This window comes from Protopterus annectens, chromosome 2.part1, assembly GCF_019279795.1.
Source record: "Protopterus annectens isolate FY-2018-M chromosome 2.part1, PAN1.0, whole genome shotgun sequence".
NCBI classification, from domain to species: Eukaryota; Metazoa; Chordata; order Ceratodontiformes; family Protopteridae; genus Protopterus; species Protopterus annectens.
The window spans coordinates 504,367,970-504,393,961 of NC_056729.1; the positions used below are offsets into that span (position 1 = coordinate 504,367,970).

The window sequence follows — 25,992 nt, forward strand, 5'->3', positions numbered from 1 at the left end:
AGGAAATCCTTCTATGTTGCCCATCTAATTACTAAAGGTTTCGCATCTAGAAATAAAGAGGTTATAGTGCCCCTCTACTTGTCACTCATCAGACCCATCATAGAGTACAATGCCCCAGTTGGGATGTACCTCACAAGACACTTCCAACAGCTGGAAAGACCACAAAAGTACCTCAACAAGAGGATTACTGGCCTCAAACATATGTCCTATGCAGCCCGAATGGAAAAACTCCAGCTGTACTCAGTCGCATATCGCTTATTCAGAGGTGATCTCTGCCTGACTTACAAAGCCATGTTCAATTCAGAATTGATGGACATGCTCCACTTAAAGAAATCCAAGTCACTGCGAGCCACTCGCTCTAGTGAGCTAAACCTCGCCACAACAATAAATAGAACATGCTGGAGGGATAGATTCCTGTCACAAAGACTCCCCATGCTTTGGAACAAAATTCCTAACTACATTAGGCAGAGCCCCTCACTAACACTCTTCAAGAGAAACCTTGACGAGTGGATGGGTAACAGAAAATACACCCCTGGGATCACTTCATTGGCTCTTCTTGACAGAGGCTCAGTTAATTAATCAATGGGGCGGTGAAAGCTGACACACTCTGGCTAGGCTTATAAATGCCCTCAGGCAGATAGCCTAGTACCTACCTATGAACCTATGAACACACACATATATACACATACGTGTATATAAACACACACACACACACACACACACACACACACACACACACACACACACACACACACACACACACACACATACACACACACGTGTATATAAACACACACATATACATACACATATGTGCATATAAACACACACACATATACACACATACATGTGTATAAACACACACACACATACATGTATATAAACACACACACACACATACATATACACATACGTGTATATAAACACACACACACACACATATACACATATATACACATACATGTATATAAACACACACACACACACACACACACACACACACACACACACACACACACACACACACACACACACACACACACACACATACACATACGTGTATATAAGCACACACAGATATACATGTATATAAACACACACACGCAGACACACACATATGTGTATATAAACACACAGACACAGACTTGTACAAAAAATATACATGTGTGTTTATATACATATATGTATGTGCACGCATATTTCATTTAGGCATGCTTAAACAGTCATTATTATTGCACATCTAATCTCTCCCCTCACTGACAATGAACACATAATAATTTGTATCCCCAGCATCTGCTACAATTACGTGACTCCAGTTTCCATTAAGTAGGTACAACCTAATGGTCACCTGGAAGGGGATCTCACAATGCATCATATATGCATAAATGTAGTATGTGAAAGGTCTAAAGGCATTCACTCTTTTACATCTGTCTATGATCCTGGAGCAAAACCAACAGGGTGGAGACACCAGTTAAAATTTACTTCACTGTGCTTTCTACAACACTTTCTTTATCAAAAACTAAATGGAGGCTCAGAGGCTGGTCAACCTCCCCAGACTGAATGTAAAGGGAGCGTCTGTTCTTCTGTAAACACTGCCTGCTTTTGCACCTTAATAAGAAACCTCTGTGGTCTAAAGACAGAATACAAGTGTAATTTCTGCTCCTGGTCTTCTGGTTACCCTTTAACCCTGAAAGAGTTTCTTTGTAAGGCTACACATCAGCATTTGCTATGTTTTGACAGTCTTTTAAATAACAAGATTACCAATAATAATAAGATTGTCACCTGAGGTATAAAATAAATTCTTTCACAACACCAGTAACACTTCTTTAACTATTTAATTGATCTGACCCTGGAATTCCTATCTGTAATCTCAAAAAAGTGGTTAAGCAGAAACAGATGTCATTCAGGACTGCCTGAAGCAAGGGGCTGAGGCCTGCAGACCAGTGGTTTTGTTTCATCACAGCCACAGAGAACGGGCAGTGATAATCTCTGCACGACAGGAATAAGTGATACATTTATCTGCACTGTTACTGTTCACACTGCAAGAGGACTTTACGTGCTGCCTTTTTATCAGATCAGGCCACGACTTAATCTTCACCAACGGCCTCAGCAGGACTGCAAGTAAATGATCAGAACTGAAGGCTATCCTAAACCACTCCAGCTGTTTGTAATAATGAATGCATTTTAAGCTAATTACTTTGTAATTAGCTGCTGGTTATAAACTCAGCTGCCCCCCAGGGGATCAGTTGAAAACTGTTGAAATAATCTATGGTAGCAGATTAGTCAATCTTGAAGTCCTTACTTCTCAAATTCTACAATAAACAAATTGAACTGTGTGTACAAAGCAGTTAGGCTCAACGCTTTGTTGTATAAAATCTGTTTCAAAGATCTTGGCTTCTCTTTAAAGACATTACTGCTTCTATGTATACATATACAAATGAAGGGACTGTTCCTAATTTTTTTGAATGATATGAATGCTTCCAAATGTTTCTAACTGCACAATTTGGGCTTAAATGGTGTTCAGTAGTGACAGCTTGCCATACTAAGGGGGTCACAAAAGTTGATTTTGGTACAGTCGCAGAGTTTATGAACACGTTTGCTAATAAATCATGCACAAAATAACCAGTATGAAATCTGTATTTCAGGACCTGTATGAGATACTGTAAGGGCTTTGACTGAGGGCAGTAGCTCCCCCTAAAATAACATCCCTGCTGGTATTATGGTAGTTATCTTGAGGGCTACTGTACACACTGCTCCACACCAATTTGTGTCTCTGAACCCACAAATCCTTAGGAATAGTACAATCTTAACCACTCAGCTTCAGCAGAACACAATATCTACTGCTACTGTCATTCTTCAGAAAACAAATGTGGTGTTGTCAATACTGCCTTTATCCTGCCTGGGTATGTGCCATTTGATTTATTCTTGTTGATTTATGTCAGACACTTTCTCTGCACTATTTAGTGAGGAACTGACCATTCTGTTTGTCTCTTCATATTACTTTAGCAGGGTCTAACCTTGTTCATTCTGGGTTGTCTTCTCTTGTGCCTAGGTATAGTTGTGCACATGTGTACTGTACCTTACTTGTGCCTAGGTATAGTCATGCAAATGTGTACTGTACCTTACTTGTGCCTAGGTATAGTCGTGCACATGTGTACTGTACCTTACTTGTGCCTAGGTATAGTCGTGCACATGTGTACTGTACCTTACTTGTGCCTAGGTATAGTCGTGCACATGTGTACTGTACCTTACTTGTGCCTAGGTATAGTCGTGCACATGTGTACTGTACCTTACTTGTGCCTAGGTATAGTCGTGCACATGTGTACTGTACCTTACTTGTGCCTAGGTATAGTCGTGCACATGTGTACTGTACCTTACTTGTGCCTAGGTATAGTCGTGCACATGTGTACTGTACCTTACTTGTGCCTAGGTATAGTCATGCAAATGTGTACTGTACCTTACTTGTGCCTAGGTATAGTCGTGCATATGTGTACTATACCTTACTTGTGCCTAGGTATAGTCGTGCACATGTGTACTGTACCTTACTTGTGCCTAGGTATAGCCGTGCACATGTGTACTGTACCTTACTTGTGCCTAGGTATAGTCGTGCACATGTGTACTGTACCTTACTTGTGCCTAGGTATAGTCGTGCATATGTGTACTGTACCTTACTTGTGCCTAGGTATAGTCGTGCACATGTGTACTGTACCTTACTTGTGCCTAGGTATAGTCGTGCACATGTACATGTACTGTACCTTACATTAGTATGAAAACCAGATAAGGAAACAAACAAACTGCCTCCCTTTTTCAACCATCAACTGGTTACACAGCTACAAATGGCTTGCTGTCCCTATGCATTACTTTGTCTTTGAAGCCCTTGGTCCATGATCTGAATGCACTACTTTCATTTTGTTTCAAAATACCTTACCAACTCCCTAGGAACTTGCCACGCTTTGTGACCTGAACTTTCTCTTTTAATGAAAGGATGTCAAACTGTAGGCTGTTGGTGCAAGCTGTCACATTTAACTTCTCTAAATGACAGCTGTTCTCTCCAGTAGCTTTTTTTTCTTTGTCTGTACCAGATTTACACTTAATTTATCTCATCCACTTTTAAGACTACTTTCCTGAATGTGGCAGTCTAGGAAAAGTTAGTCTAATCTTTGTTTTACAATGCATTTTTTGTTACTGTATATACTATATGGAGGACTTGGGTCTACAAAGTTAATTTGCTCTTATCTACTCAACACAATTTCTTATACAAACTGGTGAGGAACTAAAGTCAGGAAACAGTATTATTTATGTACATATTTTACAAAGAGCTGCCTGTGGTTTTGTGTTCCCTTCCACAAGGTATCTTGGCTACATTTGCTGCATGATTTAGGAAGTGTAGCAGAGACATTGGTTCCATAGAGCTCAACGGTTACACACAAATGCACTTATTAGCAAATGGTGCTATGCAGCATCTGACATGAAGCATGCCTGAAAGCAATGCTTAAAATTAAAGCCAGCAGATCTCTTAATTTTCAGACACTTCTTGTCAAACTGATGAATCAGTGAGTGGAAAATGGTTGGGTGAAAAACTGGTGAAAAATATAGCTTCCCTTTAAAACACCAGAGGCCAGTTGGTAGGTGATACGATACTGCGTTGTTATCCAAAGGATCCTCATGACATGCTTCTCTGTCAAAACAAATTATTCTCTTGCACTTCAAGTCCAGACTACCTAGAAGGTACATGAATCTGTTGGCGACTGATGGTAATCTTCTCCATCTTTAATATGTCAGCTACAGTGGAACCAGTCATCAGCAGAGTAGTGTTGACAGAAGCCTCTGCCAAACGTGTTCATTTCACTGGTGTGGTAAGTGCAGACTGCAAACTATGCTACTCTCAACTGCTGGTGGACTGTTTTGTCTTAATGAAGAAGCTCTACCTACAGTATGGCGCACACCTGGCACGAACACAGGAGCTGGATAAACACATGGAGAAAGCAGATATCTGCACGATGATTATACAGTGATAAAACTGCATAAAACAGCACACGATGCATCAGAGTTTAATAAAGCACTAAGGTCATTGATAAGTGTTGGCTAGCTACCCAAGACGAGACAATTTCGCTCAAAGGTAAGACTCAAACCCTGTACTTTGTGTCTGTGAGATAAACACCTTAACCATTATGTCACTCCCTCTCCCATCTACACAATAGTGCAAAATGTAAAACTTTATAATTACTAGTTTAAAATATGCTCCCCTTCTAACTTCTGCTTTTACACTACTAGAATTTTAGTGCTGTGGGAAAAAAATTCTGATGTTGCATATCCATATTACTGCTGGTGAGATCTGCAGTACAACCCATCTCATCAAAAGAATACTGTAGTTTCCATCAGCTGTTCCCAAATTAAAATGTTGATAGAACACGAAATCTGTATAGGTCGAAAAAGAAAACTGCAATATGACACAGTTTACTTTTTCACTCAAAATATACAGCAGGATAACTTAAAAAATCACAAGAGATCAAAAAAAGCAAACCTGTTTTCTATGCTTCAATGACTGCAGCCTTAGACAAAGCAAATAAACACATTTAAAACTTTATACAGAAATCAAAGCTCTATGACCTGATTTTCCAATCTGGGCAAACAGTACCACATGCCCTTTTGTAGGATTTAAGAATCTAGTGCCTGTGTTACATAGTGCTGAAGCCAAGCACATTATTTTAGGGCTGCATCAGAAACAAGTCTGCTTTGTAAATTTCACCATTCCTCTTACTTGTAAAAGGAAAGGTGATCTTTCTGGCAGGAAAGGCACTCAATGCTGTGGACAATGCAGTGTAACAAATATGTTGAATATTGTGTTGGACATTGCTACGTAACCAAGCAGATTTCCAACACTTTTTTTTTCTTACTAAAGATGAAACAAGATGAAGCCGCGGTGGTGCAGCGGTAGCATTGTTGCCTCACAGCAAGAGGTTCTCCCATTCGATTCTCGACTGGAGCACCTTCTGTGTGGAGTCTGCATGTCCTTCCTGCGGTCAAGTGGCATTCGAAAGACATGCGTAGAATGGGCGTGCATTCGTTGAAGGTTGGGCTTCGAGCTTGCACCTCGGCACCCATAAAAAAATCTACTGCCAATCATTAGCGGACCGGAGTTCCGCTGTGGCGACCCCTAACTGGGAAAAGCCGAAAGAAGAACAACTAAAGATGAAACAAGCTGATCACAAGTGTTAGTTAGCTGTGACTTAGAGCTTTGACTAAGCAAGGTGGAAATTCTGAACACTGAACAGACGCACTTTAATTTTAAAAATATTGTTCGTGACCAGGCAAAATATGGTGTCAGCATTTCTCCAAGAACGGAATGAATCTGCTGCTTTCGTCTTGGCATCACATAGTGGAACTAGGCAGCAGCTATATTCTGTCAGAGAATTACACAGCATCCGCCATGCTGTCCAACATGAGGCATTTTTAATTAAGTGCATCTCATTTATTCACAAGCATTTTGCCTTAAAATGATTAATAATGTGATAAAAGTCTTGGCTATGACAACTCAGCATTAAATGAATAATAAACAGCTGCTGTGAGCAGCACACGTACACAGCAGTTCCCAAGTTAGAACAACATTTATCCAATAAGCACTTGTTAGCATGTGATTCTGGTCTGATACATTCTTTTTGTCTTTTTCTGTTAGGTGTAAACGGGAATCTTTTTGACAAAGCAAAAACTCAGAAACACTGTGAGCTTGTTTTTAAAGACCACCACTCCAGTAAAGTCAATATGCTTTTAACAAGGAGCTCTGTGCAATGCAGGCTCAAACGTGGCATCAGTTTACTCAGTACAACATACTATGACAAAACTACTTCAATGAACAAGTGTGCTATTACATTCCATGCAAAGTACATTTAGTGTGCCAAGTTAAATGCCTTTTTAACACACTTTATTCTAAAAAATGCTGTGTACTTTTTTCTTCTCTTGTTTCGCTCACTGTTTATTCTAGAACACTGAAATATTCCAGCTCTGGAAGGAAACCACATAAGCGGTACAGCTGACAAAGTAGGATTCTCAACCTTAAAAGCAGGCACTTTATTTCATAACTAGTGAACAAGACTCCTCCATACAACAGTGGCTGTAGCAGACAGACACATCAGAAATGGAAGGCAGAGAATAAAAGCTGCTAGGCAAGCTAGGGCCCAGTGCGGTACTCAATGCTTGACTCAGCATACATGCCTATCAATAAGCAAATCAGCAACACAGTCAAATTAACAGCTTAAATTCAAAGTAAGCTTTTCAGGAAGAGTAAACCATATAAGCATCAGAACAGAAAATATGCATGGCAAGAGAAGCTGTGCAAAAATACAAACATTAATCCTTTACTGTGATAGAGAACACACTTTGTTTTGCTGTATAACATGAGTAATATATGCAAGTTAATCAACATCCTGAGCTGTTAGGTATGTGCTACTGACTAGAAGCTGTACAGATTAAGTACCACTTTAGATGTAGAACAGACAGCTGTAGCCAAAGCTATGTATGTTTTCACTTGCACTGTCCTGTTAAAACTCTGCACAGTGTGCCTCAGCACAGAGCCGGATATTTTTAACTTGGTCAGTAATGACCAGATCTTGACATTTGATATAGAAATTAATGATACAGATTCATATAGGCTCATAGGAGATTACTAGGCTAACTTGATTTTACCCAATATATGGCCCCTAAGGGGAAGAGAATGGCATGGATTTGTGCCTGTGCATTGAATATCTCACAGACTGTCTCTGTCCTTAAGGGACAGAGGCATATCCCAAGTGTGAATTTGCGATTCCTCATCCATTACGTGTATACTTGCTATATTTGCACATTTTTTAAACAGACTCTTCAAATGAATCTAACAAGTGGGTTCTTTCCTCTTCTTGCACTGTACCCTGCTAAACCTGCCCAACAAAGAAGATTAAGAGGCAATGACCTTTTGGCTCATTTTGCCATTCCCTGTGCCTGCATGCTCTCAATGTAATTTTCCTGACCCAAAAGACTAAAAAAAAAAAAAAAATACCCACACACATTTCCAGAATATGGTTTACTACAAAATAACCCCCTCCAGGCAGCACCATTATTTTCAAGTCTCAGAACTGCAACCATGGTCAAACCCTGTACTGACCAAGCTGAGGCAAAAGAGCTTACTATACTTAATACGTTTTTATTATTTTATTTTCTTTGTATGACTAGCAGTCAGATATATTATCTTATATACAAAATTAATTTAGAAACGAGTCCAAACAAATGGGCATATTCCAAGTAGCTAATGTGCAAAAAGGCCTAACACAAGACAGACAACATTGAAGAGGCATCTATTTATTTTTTTATTTAGGTTTTTAACTGTGGTGGAGGACTGATCCACTGAAGACCCATTTCAGCCACAGCCCAGAAGTTGCAACAGAATTTATTTATTTATTTGACATTTGATTACCAGGAAACTCCGAAGGAGCATAAATACCATTTTCAATAGTGGCCTGGGAGAAAAGCTCCATCAGACATAATACAAATGTTATATATATATATATATATATATATATATATATATATATAAAATATAAAGAATTGCTATTTATATAAAACAGAAGAATGTACACAATTTACATTGTAGCAAAGTCCCAACTAAAGTTAACTTTTATTATGTGTTGAGTTATCCAGTAGCTGTAAATAGTTAAGGGTTAATCGATAATTAGTTGTAAAAGGTTAATGGGTTAGAGGGTATAGAGAATTCAAGATCTTGAGATGGATATAGTTCTAAGAAGTAGTGCTTAACCAACGGAAACAAAGTAGGAGAAAATATGTTTGTGTTGGGAGCTCTGTTAGGTGAATTCATGTTATTGGGGGATGGCTGAAGCATGTACAAGTAGCTGTCTTAGAAACGTTAATAACTGTATTCTGTATATCTGTCTGCACAGTAGACAGATGTGTTACAGACTGCAGCAGGAAGCGTGCCATAATTTAGGTATCAGGACGGAGAAAGCACGTTCAGTGGATGAAAGTGTCTCCTTGTGTCTGGCCAGTACTTGAGAACTGACTTGTGAGCAGAGCTGCTTTAGGTGAATTTCTTATGGTCAGCATGTGCCTGACTAGGGGAGTAGAGTCATAGGAAAGTGTTTTATGGATGGGACAAAGGAGCAGTAGTCTGACTCACTCCTTTATATGGAGCCAACTATCCACTATAGTGTGACACAGTGGTGTTCAGTTTTAGGAGACAGGAGCAAGAATCTGCAAATCTTGTCTGAGAGGATCTGTAGGTCTTTGAGTTTTTTATAGAAGCATAGGCCAGTCATGGAAGGGTATTCTAGTTCAGGTTGAAGGATGTTTTACTAATTGCATTCCTCCTTGCAGTGGTGAAAAGATTGAGATCCAAAGATGATGGAGTTACTGTGTACCTTTAGTTGGCAATGTGTAGGGTCACAATTACTTTGGGATCAAGACTGATATCTGTATCTGAAACAGAACACATAATGACTGGATTACTTGTTACAGCTTAAGGGAACAGAAGATGGAGGTTATTTTGGTCAGCTTGTGTAGGATGCAAAAAACATTACTTTGTGTTCTTTTGGGGGTTCATAATCAAGTGTTTGCTTAGAAGCTGTGGACTGCAGATTTTGGACAGTATGTTGGAGTCCTTGCAATAGGACAATATAGTTGGTGGAGGACAGGTAAAAGACTATGTCTTGCAAAAGTTAAAGTAGTTGAGGAATATGTGCTATTTTAAATAAAAAGGGTCTTTATTTGAAATTTTGGGACCTACTACAGCGAGTCCCAAAACATGGAGTCTGAATAGCCAAAAAATGGACGTGCATATATTAAGCCCAAGATGGCCATTTCTTGGAATATTCCCTTCTCTCCATGGTATGGTATTCTTGGATTTGATATATATATAATCTCAGGGGTGTGGGGGTGCAGGGGAACAAGGAACTAAAGACCACTACCTGACCAACAGACTTTGAAAAGAAGCCAGACCTGAAGAACATAGGTTTGGTCTCTTTGTCCCTTATCTTGCGTCCATGTGCCTCAAGCTAAATGTCCTTTGACTGGTGATCCTCAAAACCTCCCTTTTGAGTGATTCTTCTTCTTCTTGGTCCTTTACCTGATGTCTTGTCTCCTAAGAGGAATCAGGCCAGCAAAGCTTCAAGGTTTGACTAGTAACAGTGGCAGGTAAAATGCTGAAAGAGGTGACTGTTATAAAATGTTGTGTGAAGGTCTGAGGCAGAAGTCAGTTAACTGTGAAGCTCAAATACATATAGATCACAAGGCTGTTTTGTAGGTCTGAAAAGTGTAAGCCTTTTCTCCATCCAACAAATGTGAACACATTCATGTGATGACTGCAAGGAAATCAAAACAGTGCGGGGAAGTAACCTGGAAAATGGTCATAAGCAAGCTCCCTAACACAGTCAAAGGGAATACCATCAGGGATCAAAAGGGGCATATTCTCATATGCATAGTAATGAGATTTCTCGGGCATGCAGGTAGTAATCAGTGGAGTAAACCCATTTGTAGGACCCATTTCAGAAGTCTTTTTAAACTAAGATCTGCAAGCTTTCACTCAGAATGGTCAAACTTAAAATAAAAAGGTAGAAGACTCAACAGCAACTCTCACCTGTGACTTTTACCGTATAGTTACTGATGACTTCATTTGAATGTTTCACTGTGCAGGTATACACCCCAGAGTCCTCATACGAAACATTGATGATCCTCAGCTGTCGCTGTCCTAAGTGAGTCCTGTTGGTTGGCACAACACCCATCCCATCCTTGAACCACAAGACAGGCAAAGCAGAACCAGGGGAATTGCAAGCAAGCTCAACAGTGTCTCCATTTCCATATAAGTGCTCTTCTGCAGAAGAAGACTCAGCAACTGAAGCAAAGAAAAATTTAACTTTTAAGATTTTGTTTCACCTTACTCCTGTATACATACTACAAACGCAGAGTACATTAGCCATGTCTAATACCTGCAGTCTTATTACAAACGGAAAACTTAGTGACATTAAATTTTTAAGCTGTATATTGTGTCTAGAACCCTTACCACCAAGAAAAATATATATACCTTGACATATTCACAAACTGAGAAAACAAACATCTGTACAATATAACTCAATAAACCCTCAAAAGACTGTTAACTAGTGTTTCTTCCAGTTTTATACTAGCTTATCTCTGGAAATTTCAGCACAATTCAGCACAAGTATAAAATCAGCTGCCTGCCAAAGGGTCACTCTCGCTAACTATACCATGCACAAATTAGGCAGGCTAATGGCTATACAAATCCAACAAGTACTAAGAAACACTAATACAATAACAGACAATAAAACAAGGAACACAAATGGCTATTTATTAAAACATGGTGAAAAAAACATATTCCTTTTCTTAATAAATAGCTATTTGCCTATGACGTTTTATTATATTAACTCATATCCAAATGTGTTAAAAGTCTTCAAACTAGTTATAGTTCAGAAGCACTTATTGGACTCCACTGTTCACGTCCAGAATGACTAATAGGAGGTTACTTAATGCTCCTATTTTCTACCGAAATTAGATGACAACATGCACATCAGATTTAATGTGATATCACCCTGTGTGCTGGATAACGCTTAATTAAAATGTCAGCATGATTCACTGCATATTCCGGCATGGAAATTCACAACTAAAAAAAAAATAAATAAACAGCAGAAGCTGGACTCCAGTACGTGAAAAAACACATTTAACTCACTTTAAGGTAAACTAAATTTTATGATATGAATCTACTACATTATCACCATAGTATTTATCTGTGCCAAGAAATATGGAACTGCAGATCAGAAAATGCCTGTAATCTAATAAATAGTCCCTAAGATTAATCAAGAAAAGCTGTCAATCATACAAAAGCAACTTGAGTTGAGGCTTCTCAGTCACTATCAATTTTATTATGCTTGTCACTTGAAATGAAGGCTGTTGACAGGGTGGCTGAAACAGGTCATCTGGTATTCAATGTTTCCTCTTATCTGAATTTTAATAATGGCACAGTGCTATAATGGCTGAGTACCAGCTATACAGTGACCTTCTGCTGGTGAAAAAACAATGAGGTAGATTTATTTTGATTCTTCTAGATCTCTCTTCTACATTGGATGGTATAGATACTGATCAGAGCTCAGAGGGGTTCTTTCTTCTTAGACATGGTGAAAATGGCTACCACAGCATTCAGACTTTGGCTCTCAATGTATTCCTTTGCAGAATTTCCCAGTGCACACTCTCTGTCTTTCTGTCTTGTCTCTCTCTCTCTCTCTGATGTCTTGTTTTATTCACTGTGTATTTCTTTCCACTACAGGTCATTATGAGTATATACATGTTGGGTTTCCATCAATTTACTGATGACATCACACTCAGTCCTTGGAAAGCCACAAGTACTAGCTTGCCAGGAACGCAACTCCAGTGTCTGCAACTACAGTAGCAGTTGTGCTTTCTATTGGTACTATAATCATGAATGCCAACTACAAGTACGTTGACAATGAACTTAATTCCATGAGGTGTATTTGGCACCACCATCATGTGAATGAAGCAGAGGTAACAATCACCACCCAGTGTGTACCAGGATGGCATACACCCAGAGTTAGAGAAGTAAAAACAGAGTTAACCTAGTGACCCAAAAAGCAACTTCTTTCAAACAACAAACTCAAGTTCCTGTTCTCCAGAACTCTGTGCTGACCAGGCTTGTACTAAGGATGGAGTCAAACTTCTTAAAAAGTCTCTAACAGCTTACAAGTTGTCATTAAATGATCATGATCATGACTAATTATTAGACAGCTTGGAAATCATGATCATGACCACAACCATGACTACTTACTAGACAGCTTGTAAATCATGATCATGGCCATGGCTACTTGTTAGACAGCTTGTAAATCATGATCATGACTATTTACTAGACAGCTTGTAAATCATGATCATGACCATGGCCATGACTACTTACTAGACAGCTTGTAAATCATGACTACTTACCAGACAGCTTATAAATCATTACCATGATCATGACTACTTACTAGATAGCTTGTAAATCATGATCATGACCATGACTACTTATTAGACAGCTTGTAAACCATGATCATGACCATGACTACTTTCTAGACAGCTTGTAAATCATGAATACTTACTAGACAGCTTGTAAATCATGACCATGATCACGACTACTTACTAGACAGCTTGTAATCATGACCATGATCATGACTACTTACTAGACAGCTTGTAAATCATGACCATGACTACTTACTAGATAGCTTGTAAATCATGATCATGTTTATGACTACTTACTAGACAGCTTGTAAATTATGATCATGATCATGGCTACTTACTAGACAGCCTGTAAATCATGACCATGATCATGACTACTTACTAGACAGCTTGTAAATCATGACCATGACTACTTACTAGAGAGCTTGTAAATCATGACCACGACCATGACTACTTACTAGACAGCTTGTAAATCATGACCACGACCATGACTACTTACTAGACAGCTTGTAAATCATGACCACGACCATGACTACTTACTAGACAGCTTGTAAATCATGACCACGACCATGACTACTTACTAGACAGCTTGTAAATCATGACCACGACCATGACTACTTACTAGACAGCTTGTAAATCATGACCATGACTACTTACTAGACAACTTGTAAATCATGATCACGACCATGACTGCTTACTAGACAGCTTGTAAATCATGACTACTTACTAGACAGCTTGTAAACCATGACCATGATCATGACTACTTACTAGATAACTCGTAAATCATGATCATGACCATGACTACTTACTAGACAGCTTGTAAATCATGACCATGACCACTTACCAGACAGCTTGTAAATCATGACGACTTACAAGACAGCTTGTAAATCAGGACCATGACTACTTAGTAGACAACTTGTAAATCATGAACACGACCATGACTGCTTACTAGACAGCTTGTAAATCATGACTACTTACTAGGCAGCTTATAAATCATGACCATGATCATGACTACTTACTAGACAGCTTGTAAATCATGATCATGACTACTTACTAGACAGCTTGTAAATCATGACCATGACTATTTACTAGACAGCTTGTAAATCATGACCATGACTACTTACTAGATAGCTTGTAAATCATGATCATGTTTATGACTACTTACTAGACAGCTTGTAATCATGACCATGATCATGACTACTTACTAGACAGCTTGTAAATCATGACCATGACTACTTACTAGATAGCTTGTAAATCATGATTATGTTTATGACTACTTACTAGACAGCTTGTAAATTATGATCATGATCATGGCTACTTACTAGACAGCCTGTAAATCATGACCATGATCATGACTACTTACCAGACAGCTTGTAAATCATGACCATGACTACTTATAGATAGCTTGTAAATCATGACCACGACCATGACTACTTACTAGACAGCTTGTAAATCATGACCACGACCATGACTACTTACTAGACAGCTTGTAAATCATGACCACGACCATGACTACTTACTAGAAAGCTTGTAAATCATGACCACGACCATGACTACTTACTAGACAGCTTGTAAATCATGACCACGACCATGACTACTTACTAGACAGCTTGTAAATCATGACCAGGACTACTTACTAGACAACTTGTAAATCATGATCACGACCATGACTGCTTACTAGACAGCTTGTAAATCATGACTACTTACTGGACAGCTTGCAAACCATGACCACGATCATGACTACTTAATAGATAACTTGTAAATCATGATCATGACCATGACTACTTACTAGACAGCTTGTAAATCATGACCACGACCATGACTACTTACTAGACAGCTTGTAAATCATGACCATGACCACTTACCAGACAGCTTGTAAATCATGACTACTTACTAGACAGCTTGTAAACCATGACCATGATCATGACTACTTACTAGATAACTTGTAAATCATGATCATGACCATGACCACTTACCAGACAGCTTGTAAATCATGACGACTTACTAGACAGCTTGTAAATCATGACCATGACTACTTACTAGACAGCTTGTAAATCATGACTACTTACTAGACAGCTTGTAAATCATGACCATGATCATGACTACTTACTAGACAGCTTTTAAATCATGATCATGACTACTTACTAGACAGCTTGTAAATCAAGACCATGACTATTTACTAGACAGCTTGTAAATCATGACCATGACCATGACTACTTACTAGACAGCTTGTAAATCATGATCATAACCATGACTACTTACTAGACAGATTGAAAATCATGACCACGACCATAACTACTTACTAGATAGCTTGTAAATTATGACTACTTACTAGACAGCTTGTAAATCATGATCATGACCATGACTACTTACTAGACAGCTTGTAAATCATGACCATGTTTATGACTACTTACTAGACAGCTTGTAAATCATGACCAGGACTACTTACTAGACAACTTGTAAATCATGATCACGACCATGACTGCTTACTAGACAGCTTGTAAATCATGACTACTTACTAGACAGCTTGCAAACCATGACCATGATCATGACTACTTACTAGATAACTTGTAAATCATGATAATGACCATGACTACTTACTAGATAGCTTGTAAATCATGATGATGATCACGACTACTTACTAGACAGCTTGTAATCATGACCATGATCATGACTACTTACTAGACAGCTTGTAAATCATGACCATGACTACTTACTAGATAGCTTGTAAATCATGATCATGTTTATGACTACTTACTAGACAGCTTGTACATTATGATCATGATCATGGCTACTTACTAGACAGCCTGTAAATTATGACCATGATCATGACTACTTGCTAGACAGCTTGTAAATCATGACCATGACTACTTACTAGATAGCTTGTAAATCATGACCACAACCATGACTACTTACTAGACAGCTTGTAAATCATGACCATGATCATGACTACTTACTAGACAGCTTTTAAATCATGATCATGACTACTTACTAGACAGCTTGTAAATCATGACCATGACTATTTACTAGACAGCTTGTAAATCATGACCATGACCATGACTTCTTACTAGACAGCTTGTAAATCATGATCATAACCATGACTACTTACTAGACAGATTGTAAATCATGACCGCGACCATAACTACTTACTAGATAGCTTGTAAATTATGACTACTTACTAGACAGCTTGTAAATCATGATCATGACCATGACTACTTACTAGACAGCTTGTAAATCATGACCATGTTTATGACTACTTACTAGACAGCTTGTAAATCATGACCAGGACTACTTACTAGACAACTTGTAAATCATGATCACGACCATGACTGCTTACTAGACAGCTTGTAAATCATGACTACTTACTAGACAGCTTGCAAACCATGACCATGATCATGACTACTTACTAGATAACTTGTAAATCATGATAATGACCATGACTACTTACTAGACAGCTTGTAAATCATGACCACGACCATGACTACTTACTAGACAGCTTGTAAATCATGACCATGACTACTTACCAGACAGCTTGTAAATCATGACTACTTACTAGACAGCTTGTAAACCATGACCATGATCATGACTACTTACCAGATGACTTGTAAATCATGATCATGACCATGACCACTTACCAGACAGCTTGTAAATCATGACGACTTACTAGACAGCTTGTAAATCATGACCATGACTACTTACTAGACAGCTTGTAAATCATGACTACTTACTAGACAGCTTGTAAATCATGACCATGATCATGACTACTTACTAGACAGCTTTTAAATCATGATCATGACTACTTACTAGACAGCTTGTAAATCATGACCATGACTATTTACTAGACAGCTTGTAAATCATGACCATGACCATGACTACTTACTAGACAGCTTGTAAATCATGATCATAACCATGACTACTTACTAGGCAGATTGTAAATCATGACCACGACCATAACTACTTACTAGACAGCTTGTAAATTATGACTACTTACTAGACAGCTTGTAAATCATGATCATGACTACTTACTAGACAGCTTGAAAATCATGATCATGACCATGACTACTTTCTAGACAGCTTGTAAATCATGACTACTTACTAGACAGCTTGTAAATCATGACCATGTTTATGACTACTTACTAGACAGCTTGTAAATTATGATCAAGACCATGGCTACTTACTAGACAGCTTGTAAATCATGACCATGATCACGACTACTTACTAGACAGCTTGTAATCATGACCATGATCATGACTACTTACTAGACAGCTTGTAAATCATGACCATGACTATTTACTAGATAGCTTGTAAATCATGATCATGTTTATGACTACTTACTAGACAGCTTGTACATTATGATCATGATCATGGCTACTTACTAGACAGCCTGTAAATCATGACCATGATCATGACTACTTGCTAGACAGCTTGTAAATCATGACCATGACTACTTACTAGATAGCTTGTAAATCATGACCACGACCATGACTACTTACTAGACAGCTTGTAAATCATGACCACAACCATGACTACTTACTAGACAGCTTGTAAATCATGACCATGACCATGATTACTTACTAGACAGCTTGTAAATCATGACCACGACCATGACTACTTACTAGACAGCTTGTAAATCATGACCACGACCATGACTACTTACTAGACAGCTTGTAAATCATGACCATGACTACTTACTAGACAACTTGTAAATCATGATCACGACCATGACTGCTTACTAGACAGCTTGTAAATCATGACTACTTACTAGACAGCTTGTAAACCATGACCATGATCATGACTACTTACTAGATAACTTGTAAATCATGAAAATGACCATGACTACTTACTAGACAGCTTGTAAATCATGACCACGACCATGACTACTTACTAGACAGCTTGTAAATCATGACCATGACCACTTACCAGACAGCTTGTAAATCATGACGACTTACTAGACAGCTTGTAAATCATGACCATGACTACCTAGTAGACAACTTGTAAATCATGACCACGACCATGACTGCTTACTAGACAGCTTGTAAATCATGACTACTTACTAGACAGTTTATAAATCATGACCATGATCATGACTACTTACTAGACAGCTTGTAAATCATGATCATGACTACTTACTAGACAGCTTGTAAATCATGACCATGACTATTTAGTAGACAGCTTGTAAATCATGACCATGACTACTTACTAGATAGCTTGTAAATCATGATCATGTTTATGACTACTTACTAGACAGCTTGTAATCATGACCATGATCATGACTACTTACTAGACAGCTTGTAAGTCATGACCATGACTACTTACTAGATAGCTTGTAAATCATGATCATGTTTATGACTACTTACTAGACAGCTTGTAAATTATGATCATGATCATGGCTACTTACTAGACAGCCTGTAAATCATGACCATGATCATGACTACTTACTAGACAGCTTGTAAATCATAACCATGACTACTTACTAGACAGCTTGTAAATCATGACCATGACCATGACTACTTACTAGACAGCTTGTAAATCATGACCATGACCATGACTACTTACTAGACAGCTTGTAAATCATGACCACGACCATGACTACTTACTAGACAGCTTGTAAATCATGACCACGACCATGACTACTTACTAGACAGCTTGTAAATCATGACCAGGACTACTTACTAGACGACTTGTAAATCATGATCACGACCATGACTGCTTACTAGACAGCTTGTAAATCATGACTACTTACTAGACAGCTTGCAAACCATGACCATGATCATGACTACTTACTACATAACTTGTAAATCATGATCATGACCATGACTACTTACTAGACAGCTTGTAAATCATGACCACGACCATGACTGCTTACTAGACAGCTTGTAAATCATGACCATGACCACTTACCAGACAGCTTGTAAATCATGATGACTTACTAGACAGCTTGTAAATCATGACCATGACTACTTACTTGACAACTTGTAAATCATGACCACGACCATGACTGCTTACTAGACAGCTTGTAAATCATGACTACTTACTAGACAGCTTGTAAATCATGACCATGATCATGACTACTTACTAGACAGCTTGTAAATCATGAACATGATCATGACTACTTACTAGACAGCTTGTAAATCATGATCATGACTACTTACTAGACAGCTTGTAAATCATGACCATGACTATTTACTAGACAGCTTGTAAATCATGACCATGACTACTTACTAGATAGCTTGTAAATCATGATCATGTTTATGACTACTTACTAGACAGCGTGTAATCATGACCATGATCATGACTACTTACTAGACAGCTTGTAAATCATGACCATGACTACTTACTAAATAGCTTGTAAATCATGATCATGTTTATGACTACTTACTAGACAGCTTGTAAATTATGATCATGATCATGGCTACTTACTAGACAGCCTGTAAATCATGACCATGATCATGACTACTTACTTGACAGCTTGTAAATCATGACCATGACTACTTACTAGATAGCTTGTAAATCATGACCACGACCATGACAACTTACTAGACAGCTTGTAAATCATGACCACGACCATGACTACTTACTAGACAGCTTGTAAATCATGACCACGACCATGACTACTTACTAGACAGCTTGTAAATCATGACCAGGACTACTTACTAGACAACTTGTAAATCATGATCATGACCATGACTGCTTACTAGACAGCTTGTAAATCATGACTACTTACTAGACAGCTTGTAGACCATGACCATGATCATGACTACTTACCAGATAACTTGTAAATCATGATCATGACCATGACTACTTACTAGACAGCTTGTAAATCATGACCACGACCATAACTACTTACTAGACAGCTTGTAAAGCATGACCACGACCATGACTACTTACTAGACAGCTTGTAAATCATGACCAGGACTACTTACTAGACAACTTGTAAATCATGATCATGACCATGACTGCTTACTAGACAGCTTGTAAATCATGACTACTTACTAGACAGCTTGTAGACAATGACCATGATCATGACTACTTACTAGATAACTTGTAAATCATGATCATGACCATGACTACTTACTAGACAGCTTGTAAATCATGACCACGACCATGACTACTTACTAGACAGCTTGTAAATCATGACCATGACCACTTACCAGACAGCTTGTAAATCATGACTACTTACTAGACAGCTTGTAAACCATGACCATGATTATGACTACTTACTAGATAACTTGTAAATCATGATCATGACCATGACCACTTACCAGACAGCTTGTAAATCATGACGACTTACTAGACAGCTTGTAAATCTTGACCATGACTACTTACTAGACAGCTTGTAAATCATGACTACTTACTAGACAGCTTGTAAATCATGACCATGATCATGACTACTTACTAGACAGCTTGTAAATCATGATCATGACTACTTACTAGACAGCTTGTAAATCATGACCATGACTATTTACTAGACAGCTTGTAAATCATGACCATGACCATGACTACTTACTAGACAGCTTGTAAATCATAATCATAACCATGACTACTTACTAGACAGACTGTAAATCATGACCACGACCATAACTACTTACTAGACAGCTTGTAAATTATGACTACTTACTAGACAGCTTGTAAATCATGATCATGACCATGACCACTTACTAGACAGCTTGTAAATCATGATCATGACCATGACCACTTACTAGACAGCTTGTAAATCATGATCATGACCATGACCTCTTACTAGACAGCTTGTAAATCATGATCATGATCATGATCATGATTACTTACTAGATAGCTTGTAAATCATGATAATGACTACTTACTAGACAGCTTGTAAATCATGATCATGATCATGACGACTTACTAGACAGCTTGTAAATCATGATCATGACCATGACTACTTACTAGACAGCTTGTAAATCATGACCACAACCATGACTACTTATTAGACAGCTTGTAAATCATGACCACGACCATGACTACTTACTAGACAGCTTGTAAATCATGACACGACCATGACTACTTACCAGACAGCTTGTAAATCATGACTACTTACTAGACAGCTTGTAAATCATGACCATGACTACTTACTAGACAGCTTGTAAATCATGATCATGACCATGACTACTTACTAGACAGCTTGCAAATCATGACCATGACTACTTACTAGACAGCTTGAAATCATGACCATGACTACTTACTAGACAGCTTGTAAATCATGATCATAACCATGACTACTTACTAGACAGATTGTAAATCATGACCACAACCATGACTGCTTACTAGACAGCTTGTAAGTCATGATCATAACCATGACTACTTACTAGACAGCTTGTAAATTATGACCACGACCATAACTACTTACTAGACAGATTGTAAATTATGACTACTTACTAGATAGCTTGTAAATCATGATCATGACCATGACTACTTACTAGACAGCTTGTAAATCAAGATCATGATCATGACTACCTACTAGACAGCTTGTAAATCACTGAAACATCTGGCTTTTTCCTTAAAAAAGAAGAAGAAAAAGAAAAAAGTCTGTCAGATAAGTTTACAGGCTGTGTATCAAGTGACATATATTGTAAATTGCCAAGTTTCTGCTTGCATGTTTTAAGGTAGCTATTTTAAAAGAACAACAATCTGACAGTTTTCAAGCTGTCTCAGAACTGATTTTCAAGTTGTCTAATAAATGACTGAGGCAGACTTTAAGCTGTAGAATTTTTTCAGAAGGTTTGGGGAGTAGAGATGCCAAATGGGTGTGCTGCCCAGGACACCAGACTTTCTTGTTGAAGCCTTGCAACAACTTCAAGGAGCTTCCCACTTGCCCAGCTGCTCTAGTGAGTTAAGGGCAGACCCCTTCAGGATAAGTCTGAAGATTTCGTTAATAAAAATTCTTACATGCTGTCATGAGAGTTAAAAGTGCCATTCTGGGGCAAAACAGCATTCCTCCAGTACCTGGTTTGCCCTTTCTGTGGACTCATTATTCAGTGAAATGACCAGTTTCTGCACTAAGCACCATGCTTATATGTGTTGACATACACTAAGGTCTTACAGACTTTACAGGCAATAAGATAAACAGATTACTATGTGTGACTGATGCACAGGGGTGAGAAGATGAGATCTAATATACAAAGCAGTAAAATCCATTCTAAAAGAATGGTTTTAGATTATCAATGCCTTATAATAATTACAAAATTAAATGTACTGAGTATAATTAGACATACAATACTGTTCCATGGGATTTAATACAACATGTCCTAAAGTTGTCTGAGTACTCATTGGCACATTAATAAACATAAGGAGGAGTCTCACCAGTTATTTAAAAACATGACTGTAAAGTAATTCATATTGTTGTAAATTATGAAATTACTACTTTCTGTTCATATATAAATGAAAAAAGTTTCCAGGAGATAAAAAAACACAACATACAATGCAAAACAGAATGGAAATTGTTTTTACAACATTTAAACCAGGTCTTTGGTTTACCAGGCTATAAGACACTTCTGTCCAAGTTCAGACTATTTCAGTTCAAACACTCAATCATATATCCTAAAAAAATAAAATAATACACACACACACACACACACACACACACACATAAATATATATATACATATATATCTACATGGTAGCATAGCTAGGGTAGGGCGAAGGATGTTAAGGGGCGCAGTCGAGAAGTCCAGAATTGCACTTCCTTCATCATTTGTTTTGCCTTTTTTTCTGCTCTTTCCTTACAAAGCTGGGGCATGTGAGTGTTCTGTAGGAAGATGATTGGTACAAATGTACCAATAGGTTTGCTACAGAGTAAGTCAAAGTCCTTTTGGAGGCGTGAATCAGCTGTAGGAAGTAGGAAGTAGGAAGCCGATTGGTAGAAATCCTCTCAGCTCTTTAGCTTAGGCATGTGTGGATTGGCTATAGGAAACCAATTAACTTGCTACAATAATCCAAAGTCATTTTTTTCACTCTTTGCTGGGTGTGGATCAGTGCTGTAGGGTGTAGGAAACTGATTAGTACAAATGCGTCTTTCATCTTGTTACAGAATAAGCCAAAGTAATTTACGTATTTATTTATTTATTTTTTGGAAAAAGTGAGGAGGTGGGGTGGTACAGCAGGAATCGGTACCGTGTACTAAACACTAAATGAGCTAGCTACAGCTCTGTTTATATATAAATGTACAAATATATATCTGTATACACACACACACACACACACACACACACACGTATACATACATAAATATATGGGATTCGGCGTGTGATACATGAGCTTTAGATATAGGGAACAAGTTAAAACTGAATTTCCCAGTCCCTCAGTATAGAGTATTTCATGTATCTCACAAACAAGACCCTCACACATTCCATTTACTGTTTTTTTGTTGTTTTATGTGCTGAACTGTATTTAGTGTTGCCCGACTAATTTACTTTTAATAGCTCCGTTTAATTTTTCTGTGTATTTTATTAGTGAGGGTTAACTTAGGATTTGTTAGTTTTATAGTTCAATTAGGCTTTCCATTTCTTTTTCATTAGTTTAGACACCTAACCTTGAGTTTATTTGCCACTAGAGACATTTTCTGATGCATTAGTTTCAATCAGTGTTTCGTTTTATGTTATTTTGTGACTAACTCCTAATATGGGGAGGAAACTACTTTACCCTGGGAATTTCTGAAGCTCTGAATGTCAGGTAGAAGAGGTGGACATTCACCTGTGGCTGAATTTTCATCACTAATTGTGAATGTGACACAGCACACAGGCAGTTAATGATAAGAAAACAAATTGCTTTGCTAGGGTATGGATGACTGTATAAGACTGCTGCTGATAGTGTAGTGTCCGTCTCTCCACAAAAAGTAGCCAACATAGGCCCTTGTCTCATTCCGAAGGCTACAGGGCCTATCAAACATAACATTATGAATTTGCGGTGTAGGCTTTGCAAACCTTTGCTTCCAATAAACTGGAAGAAAAAGTACAGTTGTGTACACTTACCATAAATGTAGATGTTCGAGTGTATTCACTGTTGCAGTCATTACACTTGGGTTATCCTGCTGGCAGGCTACCCTCAGTCGGCCTGAATTCCAAAGTCTAGGTCCGGTGTCAGTTGTTGTCGCCTCTTCCCTGATGTCAGTGCGCCAGGGGTATAAAAGATGCAGCCGATTCCATTTTCTTCAGTTTTTCCTTGCCCCAGATGTCAGGTGCCCCCAAAAGGGTAGGCTAAAAAAATATGCCAATAAAACATGCATGCACCAAAATATATTATACCTTCATCTACAAGCAAATAGACCACATAGGTTGTATAGATTAGAGAAGTGCAGATAAGTTCCAGCAAAGAAATGGAGGATAGTGGGAGGGTAACCTGGACTGCAACAGTGAATACACTCGAACATCTACATTTATGGTAAGTACACACAACTGTACTATGTTCTTCGTGTTTCACTTTTGCAGTCATTACACTTGGGTTGAAGCCCAAAGCTATGGTTGGGAGGCTGGAGCTAATATAGCATTAGGAGCAGCTATGAGGCCCTGCAGAACTGCAGTGGCAAAGCCTGCCCTGGATTTAGAGTAGAGTGGTAAATGATAGTACTTTGTAAAGGTGTGCACTGAACTCCAGGTAGCAGCCTCTAAAATGTCTTTGGTTGGTACTCCCCTGAGGAAGGCTGCTGAACTGGCTGCTGCTCTAGTTGAATGTGGCCTAATGCCCTTAGGCACTGGCTTGCCATGTTGTGAATAGCAGAAATTAATGCAGTGGCCTATCCACTTAGAAATAGTCTGCTTTGAGATAGCCTTTCCTTGTGATCCTGCATTATATGCCACTAGTAGTTGCTCCGTCTTTCTGAAAGCTTTGGTTCTGTTCAAGTAGAAGTGTAGTTGTATGTGTATGTCCAAAGAATGCAGAATTCTCTCACCCTTATTCTGTGGGTTTGGATAGAAAGTAGGTAGATGAATAGCTTGGTTAAGGGCCACACTGGAGACTACTTTAGGCATGAATGTCGGGTTTGTCCTCAGAGAAACCCTGTCTGGATAAAAAATGATAAAAAGGTTCTACAGCCATGAGTGCCTGTAGCTCTGAGACTCGCCTTGCAGAAGTTATTGCTAGGAACAGAGCTGTTTTCCAAGATAAAAACTTTATATCAGCTGTAGCGGCTGGCTCAAAAGGAGGCAGGGTGAGTTTTTCCAAGACATAATTGAGGTCCCATGCAGGTATTGGTGATCTCCTTGGAGGCCTTAAGTTTTTGGCTCCTCTGAGGTACTGCCTTAACAAAGGATGAGAAAAGATCGGTGGCTCTGTATTGTAATGAGCCGAAATGGCAGAGGCATGAATTTTAATTGATGAAAAGGATAGGCCTTTGTCCAGCATCTCAGTTAAACACTTTTTAGGTACCGTTGAAGTTTCCTCATATGCAGTCTCGCATATGGAATTAGTAGAATGCAGGATGCCATAAAGCCCAAAGCCTGCAGAATTTTTCTTGCAGATAATTGGGCCTTTGTTGCCAACAGGTTGAAATAGGTAGTCAGTTGTCTTTGTCTGGCGTGAGATAAGCCATCTGGGCAGTTGTATTTAAGCTTGCACCCAGGAATATTATCTCTTGAGAGGGTACTAGTTTTGATTTCTTTTCGTTGACTGTGTACCCTAGGCCTGTTAGAAATCTCTTTACAAACTCCAGATGCTGTAGTAGAATGTCCTTGTTCTCTGCTTGAATGAGGCATTCGTCCAAGTAAGGATATATTTGTATTCCTCTTTATCTGCAGCATGCAATTACTGGTGCCAGGCACTTTGTGAAGACCCTGGGCGCAGTAGATAAACCAAAGGGCAATGCAGAGAATTGGTAGTGCATTGAGCCAGCTTTGAATCTGAATTATCTTCTGCATGTTTGTCTGATTGGGACATGCAGGTATGCCTCTTGTAGGTCTAAAGTCACAAGCCAAGCTTTCTTGCCCAGCATGGGCAGAAGCTGCTGTAGAGTCAACATTTTGAATTTTGGTATATCCAGAAATGTGTTTA

The 25,992-nt window shown here is 38.5% G+C and overlaps 1 protein-coding gene across 7 annotated transcripts in view; it reads right to left on the bottom strand.

Annotated features, from left to right (window-relative positions):
• Window positions 1–25,992, bottom strand: part of FGFR3 (fibroblast growth factor receptor 3) — a 295,198-nt gene that overhangs the window by 161,956 nt on the left and 107,250 nt on the right. For 6 of the 7 annotated variants that reach the window (XM_044062298.1, XM_044062297.1, XM_044062296.1 and 3 more), the window contains exon 3: window positions 10,619–10,873. The exons of the other annotated variant lie outside the window; for it this stretch is intronic. In XM_044062298.1, the coding sequence (XP_043918233.1) occupies window positions 10,619–10,873 (255 nt within the window). The remainder of the gene's footprint in view (window positions 1–10,618; window positions 10,874–25,992) is intronic. 7 annotated transcript variants of the gene reach the window in all.